General features: G+C 41.2%; 1 protein-coding gene across 3 annotated transcripts in view; it reads left to right on the forward strand.

Annotated features, from left to right (window-relative positions):
- Positions 1-15,294, forward strand: part of prkcz (protein kinase C, zeta) — a 94,560-nt gene that overhangs the window by 27,525 nt on the left and 51,741 nt on the right. The window contains exon 1 of one of the 3 annotated variants that reach the window (XM_034875835.1): positions 8,179-8,637. The exons of 1 other annotated variant lie outside the window; for it this stretch is intronic. In XM_034875835.1, the coding sequence (XP_034731726.1) occupies positions 8,601-8,637 (37 nt within the window). In that variant the 5' untranslated portion in view covers positions 8,179-8,600. Of the gene's footprint in view, positions 1-8,178; positions 8,638-10,686; positions 10,924-15,294 lie in introns of those variants that run through there. One more of the 3 variants, XM_034875834.1, reaches the window with a different exon arrangement.

A 15,294-nucleotide genomic window follows, 5' to 3' on the forward strand; every position in this document is an offset into this window, starting at 1 on the left:
CTCTTTGGATTTTCACGCCCATAGTGCATGCGCGGTTGCGCGCAATGTTTATTTACGTTTATAGTGGGGGGGTCGCAAGTCACTCGCACCGTTACTTTGGGGGTCGTGGGCTGAAAGTTTTGGGAACCCCCTGGTCTAAGAGTTGAGGAGAGGGGATTAGACTCAAACATACAGTAAATGTGATGGCTGTCAAACCGACACAATGAGCTAAAAGTGGCTCTACAGCTCGGCCATCATTTTTAAATAGAAAAGAACGGGCCCGTTTGGAGCAGGGATCCAACAAATATGTTGGGAAAATTGTATTGATTCTAGTGGCTGGAGGGTGTTTGCTCCAAACAGAAAGTAGAGGCCACAAAGTTGATATTGTCTGCACCTTATCTAAATAATTCCCGGGTAACGGATATTCATTATCATCGGAAACCATGTCAGCTTAACAACTGAGTACTGTAGCAGTTTTGTGTTGTGGCCAGTGAAAACAGGACGTGTTCAACACCAAACTAAGAGATCCCAGACTGTGTTCTGGCAGGTTCCTGCACAAATACCACTCATGGGCCTTTCTGAATCCTTCTGGGGCTTAATAGTAGAAGTAAGTAAGTAAGTAACGGCCAAACGAGGTGTCCGTTGTCAGGTATTAATGGACGACAGTGAGGCGTGAACCGTCCTCCGTTCAGCGGAGAACAGTTGCCTCCACAAGGTGATGACAAGGTGCTTGTTTTGTTTTTTTAATTTCTGACTTCCCATCACATTAGAATCTGACCTGAACTGTTTCTGTTCTTCTTTTGTGAGCGTGACTTGGTTTCTGCCGGTGCTCAACAAAGTCAACAGTCTTTCGGGAGCAATGCTTTTTCCTCTCTGCCTATTTTTACTAACTGGGTTGGAACTAAACCTTTAAGTAACATGGCCGTTGTCTCATCCCACTTGAATGTGGGTCATATCGCCCTTCAGATGAAGAAATGTTTTACTAAAGAACGGATGATTGAAACGCTCTCTAACCTGCGCCTCTTTGACCAATCCCTTTCTCCCAAATCAGCCAGAATGAAATGATTAGAGCTTCAAGGACTGTGACATTTTATATATAGGAAATCCTCTCTGCTGCAACCTTAAGTTGTGGTCAGCTATATGGATTACAGTTCATTTATAGCTATATTTACATTTATAGAGCCTATTTTTTTCTCTGACACATCTGATGGGGTTGCCTGTGCAGTGACAGTCTCTCAGGGAAGAGTTTATGAGATTAGGGCGTTGAATGTTTCATGCAAAATGTAAAAAAAAGGGATGTTTTTCTCCTTGTGAACAAATAGAGTGGGACGTGATCAGGCGAAATTAACCGGAGTCTCATCGAAATCGCAATATGAACTAGTGCAATATCCAAATCGTGGGGCGGGGGGGCAATATTTGTTAAAGGCAAAATGTGTCAAATTCATTTTGGTGTGCAGAAACATTCTACCGACTAAAGAAAAAAATTTGTTTGGTACAGATCCTTGTTAAAAAAAAATATAAATATCACACTTCAATTTTTTTTAATACATTTTTTTAATGAAAATGAGAAAAATGATTTGAAAAAAAAAGACTATTCCATCCAATATCGTGACTCATATCACAATTGCAATATTCATAATCAAAACAATCACAATTAGATATATTCCTAATACTGTGCAGCCCTAATCACAAGCCAATTTTCCCTCGCTTTAACACTTAACTTTGAAATGATGGATTAGTTTTGGCATTAGCAAACAAATTATTACTTTCCGGTTAACCTGCTAGCGAATCACCAGATTCTAACCCTAACCCCCCCACTCCGCTGGCAGCCCACTCACTCTGACATCTCTCTATTTGTGCATGGATAGGTCCTGGGCATGTGTGTGTATTTCAGGCCTGTGTGTAGTGATTACCAACAAAGCAAAGTGGGGATTAATAGACAGTATAAATTAAATTAATTAATTAAATTTATGTAGGCCTTTTTAAAAACAAATTTTACAATGTGCTTTATAGGGCAATAAAAACGAGGTAAATGAAGCAAAAGTACAAACCTTTTAATAGCTCTGGCGTTGGGCTCATCCCCCCAGCAACAATTAACTAATCTGAGCTTTGTAGGCAGCGCTATGAATGGCGATGTCGTTTTCCTTTTCCATAACCAGATACCAGATCAACACAGCTGTAATAGTTAAAAATAAGAAATAAAACCACTATATCAATATATTTCTTTCATCAGTGTGGAAAAGGAGTTAAGTGAAGTTAATTGTTGAGTTAAAGTTTGAAAATTCTGTAATGAAATTGTTGGTAAATTGTTGTACCTTTAAATACACAAAGAATAAGCAACATAAAAAGTACTTTTTGTGTTTGATATTCAGCATTAGTTGTTGCTTGACCTGACAGAAATAAATACTACTTATCAGAATACTGCACATCCTCAATACAAGCATGATTGTAACAATACATAATTTAGTGTTTACTAATTCCATAAAACAACTTAAAGTGTATTCAGCACGACCTTAAAGACCCTTTTTTAGCTCTTCTGCTGATCTTATTCTGCTGTGTGGCGGGATTTGGAGTGGTTGTTATGTCCTATTGAACCTCTGCAATGAAAAGCGTTAGCCCGGAGCACATCTGTTCAGAAGGCTAATCCACAAAAGGCTCGTCCCTCGCATAATGCTCCCACTGGGCACCCACTTCAGCTGGCACAAACAAGCCCTGCAACAATGGTGCAGGAAGAGAGCTTTGCTAAGTTGCTAAAATCAAGCCGACTACTTGTGTTTGAGGGCTTCTTACTGTCTGTGGCAGAGCTGTTGGCCTCATTTCAGAAGCTCCCCCAATTCTGTCTTTTTTTATTTTAACCCCCCCCCCATCTGTCAGTGTCCATCTTTCTTTTCAGTCACCCTTTCCTTTCTCCCTCTCATCACTGTTTTCTTCTTACCCATGATGTCACATTTGTGTTAGTCTCTACAGGTCACCTTGTTCTTCTTTGTTGTTTTTTTGATATTCTGAAGCAAAAGCATGTTGCACAAAGCCCTGCTATCTTACATAACACAGCGCCAGATAGACTGGCAGTACAATGGCCTGTCAAGGTTACAGACTGAAGAAAGGCTTTTTAGCGTGTTTATCCACGCCGTTTGGCCTCCATTGACTTACATTACCTTGCTATAGCGTGTGAATTTATGCTGTAGCGAGTAGTTTAAAAGGCCAGAAATCGTCATAAGGGGGTTGGGTGGATGGGTGAAACACAGGATTTTCACCCAGGAGATGCCCAGGAGGTGCCTGGGATTTTCACCCAGGCACTGTGTCACGTTTCCTTTGTGTCCCCCACGGCACGTTTCCTATAGTTAACTGTTGCTTTCTTAATTTACTACAGACAACCCCGTTCTTTATTTCCTAAACCCAACCGGTTATTTTTGTCCTAAATCCAACCCGCATGTCACGTTTCCTAAAATCCACCGTCACAAGTGAGACTGCAGGTGGCGATAACACGGCAAGTGGTGTGTATGTATACGCCCACTGTATACAGCGTAGTATACACGAGACAGCTCAAAATGCGTACAGATAACACGCCACTTGGATGGGATGTATGTTTACGCAAAGTCGTGATGTTGTGTTGAAGGTTAAAGTGCCCATATTATGAAAAAAACAACTTTTTGGGGTTATTTTGTGTCTCTGGTGCTTCCACACAAAAAAGCTATTCATGCTGTTTTGAGTGAGATACGGGTTTCTGAATGTGTCTTGCTAGTGTTAGCACGCTAGCTCATTCTTAATGGCAGAACAGTGCTAGAACACACACTAGTTCACCATAATCTCCAAAAGAACTACTTCCATGTCCCTGTTCTGCAGGTATTCTACAAGTGTCCCAGGTCTAGAAGAATACTCCCAGCTAATCTGGCCTTGGACTGACCAAAGCTGGAGAAACAGTCATCTAGCTGATGGGATCTTTACCTAGCTACTGAGCATGTGCGACTCCCAACTAAGATAGTAAAGAATTGAGAATATGTCTCATTCTGTAGCTAAAACAGGGAGACAAACACACAGACCCTGTCTGGGGGATCTGCACTAATATGCAGTACAATATAAATATGGTGTTTTTTTTAAATGAAACCATGTAAACCTAGTCTGGTACAACCTTAAAATACAATTATAAAGCTGAAAATGAGCAGAATATGGACGTTTTAAGACCACCGTAAACAAAAAGGGTCTGAAACGCTATTTATCATAAGCAGGAAGGCTGAGATTTAGTCAGCTAATTAGGATTTAACCAAACATTAGTATTCTGTGCAGTACTGTGAGTTGTGTGTGTGTGTGTGTGGCCTTGTAGTAGATTGGGTACATGTACAGTTGGCTTGCTTCCCACATATGCAATCATAACATGCATTTTTGGGGGAAAACGTGCATTGCATGCAGCTAATGTTCAAGTTGTGGATGATATAGAGCTGGAAGTTCGAGAAAATCAATAATATTAATATTTTTGACCAAATACAGCAGTTTGGATATAATGATTTAGTGGGTGAAGGTAAATAATAGATCAGCTAGGACAATCTGGTAAGTTCAGAAAATCCCGTCACTGTTATGCAGCCTTTAAAAACCAGGAAAAGACAACACTTGTGTCATATTACAATATTAAAATATCCAAAATCTAAGAAGATATCTAGTCTTTTATCAAAATGTCAATATAACATCAATATATTGTCCAGCCCTAGGATGATCATAACAAGACCCGTGTTGACACCCATGTTTTGACATCAGTGTGAACGTTTGATATTTAAAGAGCAGCCTCTTCTTCATGGCGATTCCTCATAGATTTCACACAGCACTTCAAGATTAGTTGTTGCTTGTGTGCATAAAAGGTTGTGCTGAGAGGTCAATCCTGTCAAAGCGATGTTGAGAGCTGCTTGATTGATGGGCTCAATAATTTGTGGACAAGTGAGAAAAATGGCAAGACATGGAACTTGAATGAACTTGGAATTGCAAATCTGTGCAGTTGATCAATATCAATAGTATCATTCATGACAGTCCTGGAAAATCAAAAATGGAAGAAGCTGTTTGATGAATAACCCTGCTGTACTGGAGTATAAACTGCACAAAAAGAGGTGTGGTCTGCAGACAGTCTGAGCCAGGAGTGCATGGTGCAAATGTCTTTTAGTCAAACTGGGTTAACTTATTATAGGGTTAGTAGGCTATCCACGACGTTCCACTTCCGGGATTGCTACGGTGCCGCCGGAAATTCTGCCAGATGTCCTTCTTTTTGGCCATTACCTTCTACATTCTTAATTTTAAACTCTAAATTTTCTGTTGTATTACTAAACCAACGTTTGAACGTACAAGTTCCACTAAAACAAGTTCCTTCCTGAGGCTATTTTGCAGAGGCACCATGGCTCCTGTCTGGAGCTTAGAGCCACCTGTGACCGTTGTAATTGGATTAAAGAAATGCCAATAAACCTGACCGTGTTTTTCTCCATCCCGGGATGCTGGGTGGACTAGCCGGACCTTCTTTCACAGCGCTGTGGAGGAAGGTTTGGCAAAGCGAGAGTATGTGCTTAGGGACAGAGCTAGCAGCCCTCTAAGTCAAAGAGCTATTGTGACTGACTAGTGCTGGTAAGATCACCACTGGCTAGTAGGTAGCATTAAGCTCACCAACTACAATAGATCACCGACAAAATGACATGGAATTCTACGGGAAAAAAACTAAACACATTATTGCTTGTCCATATATGCTCTGAAGCACATCTATTAAAGATTAAAAATACTTTGGGGGGTAGGGATTAGGGCTGTACTCGACTAAAGAAATTCTTAGTCAACTAACACTCGTAAGATTTTGTTACTACAGATGTGCTAATTTAATAGGATTAAAAAATGACTAATAAACTAAAGAAACCTTAGTCGACAAAGACCAGAGTGATTTGTTGACTAATCGACTAAGAATAGTGCTCCTACAAAGGTGAGGGTTTTATGTAGTATAAACCTACAAATTATCAGTATGAAAAATATGAAAAGCCTATTATTTAACAAAACATGTAAATAGTATCACACATTTAAACACAAGCTGCAATCTCTTTCTGTGTCCAATCACACATTAATGCTTTGTTTTTGATTTTAAATGCATGTGGTACAGGTTTTAGGCTTGGTGACTCACTAATTAATCACCTTTTGTACGCAGATGATTTGGTCATTTTCAGCCCATATAGGTCTCCAACAGCTTTTTGAAAATGTGCACACAGTATGGTGCTGATTTTGATATAAAATAGAATGCTAAAAAGACTAAGGTCATGATTATTACAAGTAGAGAAGAGAGACCTTCCCGAACTTCTAACTGTCTGGCATTGCACTTATATTTGGGCCATATTATTGCAAATTACCTGTCTGATGACAAGGATATCTATAGGCAGCGTCGGTAGCTGTGTGCTTAAGCAAACAAGCTGCGTCGTAAGTGTAACTTGTGCTCTGTTTCTGTGAAGATCTCACTATTTAGAGCGTATTGTACACCTTTGTATACGGCCTACCTGTGGTGTCAAAGCAAGGCAGCATTAGAAAACTCTGATAATGACAGCATGAGGCTGCAGCTGAAGGCTCCAGTGCAAGTCATATGTTTATCAGTGCTCTCTGCTGTTTTTATCGTAACCTGATGTATAGATTTATGTGTAGGCTATCTGAGTCAGAAGATACCGTAATCACTGATTTGGCTAACCCTGTATGCAGTTCTGTCAGATCTTCTCCCAGACTGTGGAACTAGGTGAACATGTCTGTACGCTAGACACTGAACATCGTGGAAGGCTCTGTGTTTTTGTGTTTTTATATTTTACTCTGTGTGTAGGATCATTTTTGATATGGATGCCCTTGGGTCTGACATAAACTTTATATAATTACTTCAGCTCCTCCCAGTGGATAACCTCTTTATAATCAGTGTACTTGTGTTTTCTAATGCACTACACAGTGTTGGTTCAGAGTCAATGAGTGATTATACTGCTCAGCCTGCTCCTGGCACTGCTGATTAAGTAAGAATGTCTTGAAGGTTGCTTTGATAAAGCTAAAGGGCCAGCCTAGAGAATAGCCTTCCACCCTTACTGTGAAGGAATGCAGAAAATGTTTGCACAACCTCCTCCATGTTGCAACGTTGGCAGGCAAGGATAGACATTCATGTATTAACGTTTGTTGTTTGGCTGAGAGAGGCCAGCTCTGGGTGTGCCTGTCCTTAAATAATCAAAGTTTGTACGGTGGAATTTATGGGGATTAATTATCCCGTCATCTAAGACACAAAAATATATTTTGGACCATTTCTGGTTTCAATTATGTGCTTTTTTTTGTGTGTAAATGGAGCCCGACCGACACTGGATCTTTGAGGACGATACTTATAACTTCTGTTATGATTTGACAAAATTAAATTGAAGTGATATGGGTATGTGAGAGTTTGTTAGAAAAAAAAAAATCCAATAACTGTCAGTCAGACAGCACAGATGGCAGAGAGGGATGGGTGGATGGCAAGAAAAATGGGTCAGAAACTGACAGAATTTAAATTGATCTGATATTCTGCTTAAACAATGTCTCACTCTTACAAAATCAGTCAGATTTTGTAGTCTATGTGCGTATACACGCACCCATGGCAACCCTGAAACCGCAAAGCCCCCCTCCCCACACACACACACACACACACACACACACACACAGCACATTCAAACCCTGTTTCTAATCCAGTAATTTGCAAAAATATGTCTTGCATAAAGATTCAGATCCACAGTATCGTAAAGAAAATAAACTACTGTGGAAACAAGTTGATGTACACACACACACACAACTTTTTTAGAAGGTTTTGGAATTCTAATGGGACATAATGACTTTGTTAAGGTGGAGGTTTACTGGAGACCTGTAGTACTGTAGACACTTTGCTCGTGCTCCTACACTATAAATTGGAACCCAAATAAATTCAACATGTTCAATACAATCCCTCTGGCTTACATAGGCCACCATAACATTAAACATACAGACTGTGTGTAGGTGATGTACAGTAGCACACAGAGCTCTCAGTATTCCCATGAAAAAAAAGTGCTATAAATGCACCCAGAGACAGGTCCCTGGGAAAGTGTTGCTGTCATCCAGGATGGGCTCCAATAGGCACAGCACAGCCACTAAAAATAGTCCACAAGGTCTAAATGTAGGTTAAAATGTGCTGTGTGCAGAGGATGCTGCTGTTGGATTCAGGCCTATGTCTGCCATCTTGTGGGTGAAACACTGCAATTGCAATGTAGAGCGGACAGCAGGTTCCTATCACGCGGTACGATTCCTGTTGAGGAAGTGAAGGACATTTGATGCACAAGCGTGCAAAGAATATGTGCATGTTTGCATACACATACCTCCTCTAAAGTGTACTACTTGAAGTGTTTGTGTAGTGTGACAAGAAGATGAGAAGCGGCAGCCTGAAGAGGGATGAAAGCAAATAAGGAGGGAGGGGAGGGGGAGGGGGAGGGGGGGAGAGAGAGCGACGGAGACGCGAGCTTAGCTGTTTGGTGAGAGCAGGAGGAGAAGGAGGAAGGCAGGATGAGGAGAGGAGTAATGGAGGAGGTGCAGGAGTCCACCATGAGATCCAGGGTGTGAAGGCGAGCCAGCGGTAACACTCAGCAGGAGGGATGCTGCTCACGCTGCTTTTCTGCCTTCGCGTCAAAGGTAGGGAATCTGATCTGGGGTCAGGGTCTGCCTCTGGGATACGATCAGCATTAGGTCACCTGAAGTCTGCACAGACAGCCAGACCTCAGGTCTAGAGCCACTGGAAAGTTACCTGGGAAAGGAGTTGAGTGGAAGTGAACTGGTTAAAGCCGAGGGCTGCTGCACGATGACGATATGCGATAACGTTTGCTGAATATCGCGATAACGATGTTACTTGCGATAATTAACCAGATATTAGAGTGTTCCCAGTTCTGCATTTCTGCTGCTTTCAGTGTTCTGCTAAAATACAACAAATAGCTTGTTGAATTTAAAACAAATGAAAGGAAATCATTTGCAACATTTTTTAATAAACAGTCTGAACATTGAATTTCATGTAAAAGGCACCACTAAAATAGAATGAGTTACATTTTAAAGTGCAGTTTTCTACTGATATTTTCTTTCAACTAAGACGAAAAAATGTAATGAGTGTCTTTTGTGTCACAGCCATTAGCGATGTGTTTATTGCACTAGTTGATATGAAAAAAAACAAAAAAACAGCAGCCGTTAGTGGATTGCACTTTTGCCAGCAATGAAGTCATTCATATTCACCCAGTGATGGAAAAAGCCTGCTTTTACATGTTTGTTCTTTTTAATACTAATCATGCAAAACACACCGAAATCGCTGGACTGTCTTGACGCGTGCATCCTATGGATAATATGCCATCAGAGTGTGAACTAGTTCCATTTTCAAAGAGGTCAGTTAGACCTAAACAGAGTGTCTTTCATCCTCACAGCAGCAACTGCATCCAAATTGAATATCTCCTGTTTTTCCTCGCTGGGGGCATGTGAGGCTCTCCTCTGTCAGCTGCATACTGTCAGCCCTGGCAACATATGCCTCTGTTCTTCACAGTACCACAGGAGCTGCTGATCTGAATCCATGTTGTTTTGCATAGCCAGACTTTACCAATCACAATCTTCTTGGGCAACGCTAAGCGTCGGACGGAGCAGCGGTGCCGCTGCAAAATAACCTCGGGAAGGAGCTCGTTTTGGTGGAACATGTGTACGTTCAAAAGTTGTTAGTCTCAGATTTTAGAGAAAGTCTAGCTAGCTGTCTGGATTTACTATTGTGATTTTAACTTCAAATGTTATCTTCTACTCTTTGTTAGTTCATAGATAAGTGTTTAGCATCCACTTTCATCGTTAAACAGAAATATAAAATACATCTTAGTAGAGACATGTCCTGTGCTGGTCAGAGGGAATGTGACGGGTACCAGTACACAAACACTTCAATGAAAACAAGTTAGCATTTTATCCGTCTGTATCAGTGGAAATTGGCCTCAATGCTCACTTTAGAGAAAGAAATGATTCCATATGTGGCCAAGCTCGTTACTGTACCGCTTGTCTTCTCATCAACACCTCAGCTTTCAGTGGTCTGACATGGATGCGGGGGTAACACGTTGATCTGTTGCCATGGTGTCACCTAGAGCGGCTGACTCATCATGTGGCACTGACTTGTGCACAGTCCCAGAGATCCCACACACTCTCATTGTATGAAGCCCTACGGCGCTTTTAAGGCGTCGCATAACTCCCGAATCCAGATCAAATTACAGTGATCCCAACTTTGAAATTGGATGTCTTTTGTAATTTCTTGCACTTCGCAATGTCGGTTCTCTCCCTCTTTATCTGGAACACGCTGATTAAAAGGACAATTGAATAAGTGCTTTAATTAAAAGTCAAATTGAGAAAGTTAGTCATGCCATTGTTGAGCATCCCCTATCACAGAGGTCTTATTGTGGCTAAAAATGCCTCGGGGCTGTTAAATTGATCTCTCTCAGCTTCTTTAAAAGTCTTGAGAAAATAACTTGGCACTTTGCAAAAGTCGACAAGTTCCATAAACTCTTGATAGGAACATGGGTAGACGCACTTTTAACCAATAATTTCAGTCACACACTGCTGATATGCATTGATTCCTATGGGACTCATTGAAACAAAACCATTGTATTCCCAGCCTCGAGGCCCCGTGCTTTCTTTTTCTTTCTTTTTTAAGGGTATTTCAAGGAGGGGGCGGTGTTGTTGGTAGCAACTTGTATGCTGCTACTTTCCTGCGAGTTAGAGGAACAATGTCTGGAAATGAGCCATGCCCTCGTAAATGTCCTGTCCTAGAAAGATTTGGTAGTAACACCCTGTTCTGCTGCGATACGGCTGCCCACATAAGCTACAGTACAACACCAGCAGGCCGTCTACTCCTCTTTATGCCTTCCACGGACAACATGGCAGGACTGTGTGCGCTGGCCTTTGCATCCGGAGGTACTGTATTGTGTTTTGATTCATCAGCTTTGAAACCGTGTGACATGTCCGCCGTGGCTCCTTCACTCTGCGTCTCTCTCTTACTCTCATTATGGTACTTTGGCAGAAAATTGGGGCATTGCAACACTCGTCATTCTCCAGAGGGAGATGTTGTAACAGGACAGGTCTTTGAAAGCCTGCTAGTCAAGGGCACTTGTCTGAGGCGGCGACGTTTCTGGTTTGCATCGCTTTCAGGCTGGGAGGACGATCCCAGCAAGCTGTAAACATGACCTGATCTATGCAGTAAGCAATAACATGTGCTATAACCAGAGGGGGGTCCAACAGGGCTGTCCTTATCTGTATTGGGATGGATAATGTCATTGTTCCGGGCAAAAAATGAAACCATGGATGAGGCTGGAAAATCCCACTGGTTTATTTAGCCCTGCTTGACATTGCCTGATTATTGGGTCAGTATTGTGATGATATTTAAACAACAACAACAGACACTTCGGGTAGACAAATGACAAATTTGTGTATTTTTGTCATGTAAATTTGAATTGCGGCGGCCTTGTGAAATTGTCAGACTTGTTTATGGACATTTTAGACATTAAGGTTGAAGACAAGGGTTTGACCCATCTGACGTTCCTGCTTTGCTTATTTCATCTCCTGTGTTGCTTATCTAGCGTCTTTGAAAAACAAACTTTGTTACAAACGGCAAAATGTCCCGGCCGGTTGGACCGACGGCTAGTTTGGGTGGTGTCCCCTTCTTTAGTCTGTGGCCTAGGTACATAAGCTCTCAATCCTGACGTTAGTGAAAGTATTGACGTATGAAAGCACCAAACATGCATTTTAGATGACATTTTAGATAAGGTGAGTATATCCAGCTGATTCTCTTCCCCATTTGCTCAATGCTGCTAACTTGTATGTATGGGACGCAGAGGTTTCCTACCTGGAAGTTATTGGAACAAACGTTGTGATTAGGTTAGTAGTAGGGGTGTGACGAGACACGCAGCTCACGAGACAAGACAGGACACAAAATTGGGCTCACAAAGACGAGACGAGATTTAAACTGGCTTCTCTCCTGTATAACTAACACTTTAACCGTTACTTATTCTATATATTTATATATATATATATATAGGCAAACATTCTCAAGAAAATGTTACGTTTTTCAATAAAAAAAAAGAAGAAGCTATTTCCTCGTAACTTGTGTGTCTCTTTGTGTTTTTTTTGGTCTTTTTGTAGTTGTGTTGTGTCTCTTTTTGGTCGTTTTTGTTGTCTTTTGGGGTTGTTTTGTCTCTGGAGACATTTGGCGTCTCTTTGTGGCATAATTTTGGATTGTTATTGTTACCATATCGGTGTCTAAAACGTTGGGAAAGATGGAGCAGACAATAAATAAATAACACTCAAAAAGCTAAAAGGCATAAACTTGCTAAAGAAGTCCAACTACAATCATTAGATCTGAGGAAAAGTCTTTTAGTCACATTTATTCAATTCACATTACATTTAATTTTTTTTTGCTATGTCAACATAGTTGATTGGAATTTGTCATAGTGCTAATCATGTTAAAAAAGAAAGTACATACACAGGAACAACAACAGAAAACAATCACATAGACAATCACTCAGATCAGTAAAAGGATGTAAATACATTGATCTATTGCAGATTCCCATGAAGTGTTTTGTGCAGTTTATAAAGTGCAATTGAATAAGGTGCATTTAGTCCAGGTGTACTCTGCAAGGTGCCTAAGCATTAAGGTGCCTAATAGTGGCAGGGTAAGTACTGGGATGTTTGAACTCTGAGACTTTGAACTCTCTTTCCAGAGGGCAGTAGTAGGGAGAGGGACCTAACAGGGTGGGAAGGGTCGTCGAGCACTTTCTGCGCTTTGTGGCATGTCCGCGTAGCGTAGACAGAAGCTACAGATGGGATACCATGGCATGTAATTTTGGATGCGGTGTGCACCACCTTCTCCAACTGCTTCCTCCCTGAAGAGGTGGAGTTACCATGCCAAACAGCGATGGAGAAGACTAGCATGCTTTCCAATGTGGCTCTATAAAGTTGAAGCATTGCATCCCTAGCTACACCAAACCTCCTGAGCTGGTGCAGAAAGGGAAGCCTCTGGTGGGCTTTGCTTGTAATGAGGCTGGTGATGACCTCCAACTTCAGGGACTGACATATGGTGGTGCCAAAAAATGTAAAATTGGACAGTCTCTCCACTACCTGGTCATCACTGATCAGAGGGGAGTGAACTTGCCTGTTTTGTCTGAAATCTATGCTCAATTCTTATGTTTTCTTGGTTCATTTGTGCTCATATCTCTAACTGTTCACCTCTGATTTAACACCACGGCACTCTCCTGCATGCCTTCTTCTCTATCTGTCACTTCCCTGCAGAAACACTCTTCCTCACTTGTGTGTGAATTCACCAAACTCATCTAAAGATGTGCTCCCGGTGCACCCGAGGCCATGAGGAAAGTCGGGCTGTTTTTTGTATTTTCAAACGTTTGCTGTAAATGTGAAGCCGTCTTTAGCTCAAGCTTCAAAGAATGCACATTGGCCTGCAGAAATCAACTGACATCACTCTAAATCTGAATATTGAATTATTCAGTCTACTTTACTTTCAATGGAAGACCACAACTGCTGCTTTAGCATTTGTATTCAAAATCCAAAACGCTGACTTTCACAGTGTGTGACAAGTAAAACATGTTTTTTAATAATCCTCCCCATCAGCATGGAAAATGCATCCTGTTATTTATTACCATTACTAATAGAGATCCAGAGTTTGGAACCTGTTTGAGATTTTCATTTTCTCCTTAGAGACTCGATCCAAATGGGATCAATCCGCTCTACTTTACACAATGATCCACCAATTAATAGAGAGTAGCGATACATGTCATGTTTTCCCGCCCTTCACATGGGTGTTTTACATCCAGCATTCACACGCAGGACACAAGGCCTGTGGCAGTAAAGCAGGACCACACAAAGTCTGATTAGTCTCAAAATAACTTGGACTCCGATTCCAGGTCAGGTCCCAGTTATTAGTTACAGAATCGACAAGTGAACACTCAACTTTGAGGTTTAAAACATTTGAAACAATGAGACTTTAATCAATTCTTAAAGCCTTTGCAATTTAGTTTTGAAAGAAAGCGTAGCTTAGCTTAAACATGCCCCACCCATCATAAATTTAAAAAACACACCTTTCCTAGGAACAGGCACACTTTTTTTTTCTTTTTCTGTGTTTTTACACAGATTTCTGAGGGGTCTACGTGAGAGAACATTGGATTTTCTGTGAAAAAGTAATTTCTATTGGAATGAAAACAAAAGACAGGGACCAGAAGAAAATGTACAATAAAGTGACTATAGGTGTAATTTTGAAATTCAAAAAAGTAGATATATTGTTTAGTCACTCTTTGTGTTTTGAAAACTCCCGTTGCTACATCATGGCTCCTTGAGGTGGCGTTTAACTAGGGTGACAAGACGTCCCCAAAAATTCAGGACAGTCCTGTAATCCAAGCAGTTGTCCCAAGTCCCGAATCCTACCCTAATTATCCTGACATTTTGTATTCATAGTTTGACCAAAGTCTCAGTTTGGGGCGGCTGTGGCTCAGTGGCAGAGCGGTTGCTTGCCAATCGGAAGGTTGGTGGTTTGATCCCTGGCCCTGCAGTCCCGTGTCGAAGTGTCCTTGGGCAAGACACTGAACCCCGAGTTGCCCCCGATGCTGCGCATCGTAGTGTGAATGTGTGTGAATGGTGAATGTTTCCTGTAGATGTAAAAGCGCTTTGAGCAGTTGTTAAGACTGGAAAAGCTCTATATAAATACAGCACATTTACATTTACATTTACCAATATCGTGATGTATCATCATAGGATTGTCTATGATGTATATACATATGTGTGTATAGCAATGTTTCCCAAACTTAGGGTCGGGACCCAAAATGGGTCGCAGACCCGTTTTTATTGGGTCGCCAATTGGCAGAGAACAGACTAAATGCTCAGCATGACCTCAGAAGGGCACTTTCAAAAACCGAACCTGGACTAGATCAGCTGGTTGATATCTTCAACCAGCCACATACATCTCATTAAATTCAAAGTCAGCATTATTTGAAAAAATGTTGGTGTCAGTACTGATGGATGATGGGAGGGGATAAGAACATGAGTTGAGAAAGGGGTGAGACAAAGAAAGGAGAATAGAGACCTTTTCTGTTTTTGTGTACTTTTATAGTGGAATAAATATACTTCATATACATTTAAATTCATTTATTTTTTATTTTATTTGGTTTTGTTCTGTAAATTTGGGTCCCGGGGAGACAACAAATTTCTCTTTTGGGTCTTGAGCTGAAAAAGTTTGGGAACCACTGGTGTATAGTATCATCAGGTACCCTGTGATTTCCCCCC

This window comes from Etheostoma cragini, chromosome 7 (genome assembly GCF_013103735.1).
Source record: "Etheostoma cragini isolate CJK2018 chromosome 7, CSU_Ecrag_1.0, whole genome shotgun sequence".
Taxonomy (NCBI): Eukaryota; Metazoa; Chordata; class Actinopteri; order Perciformes; family Percidae; genus Etheostoma; species Etheostoma cragini.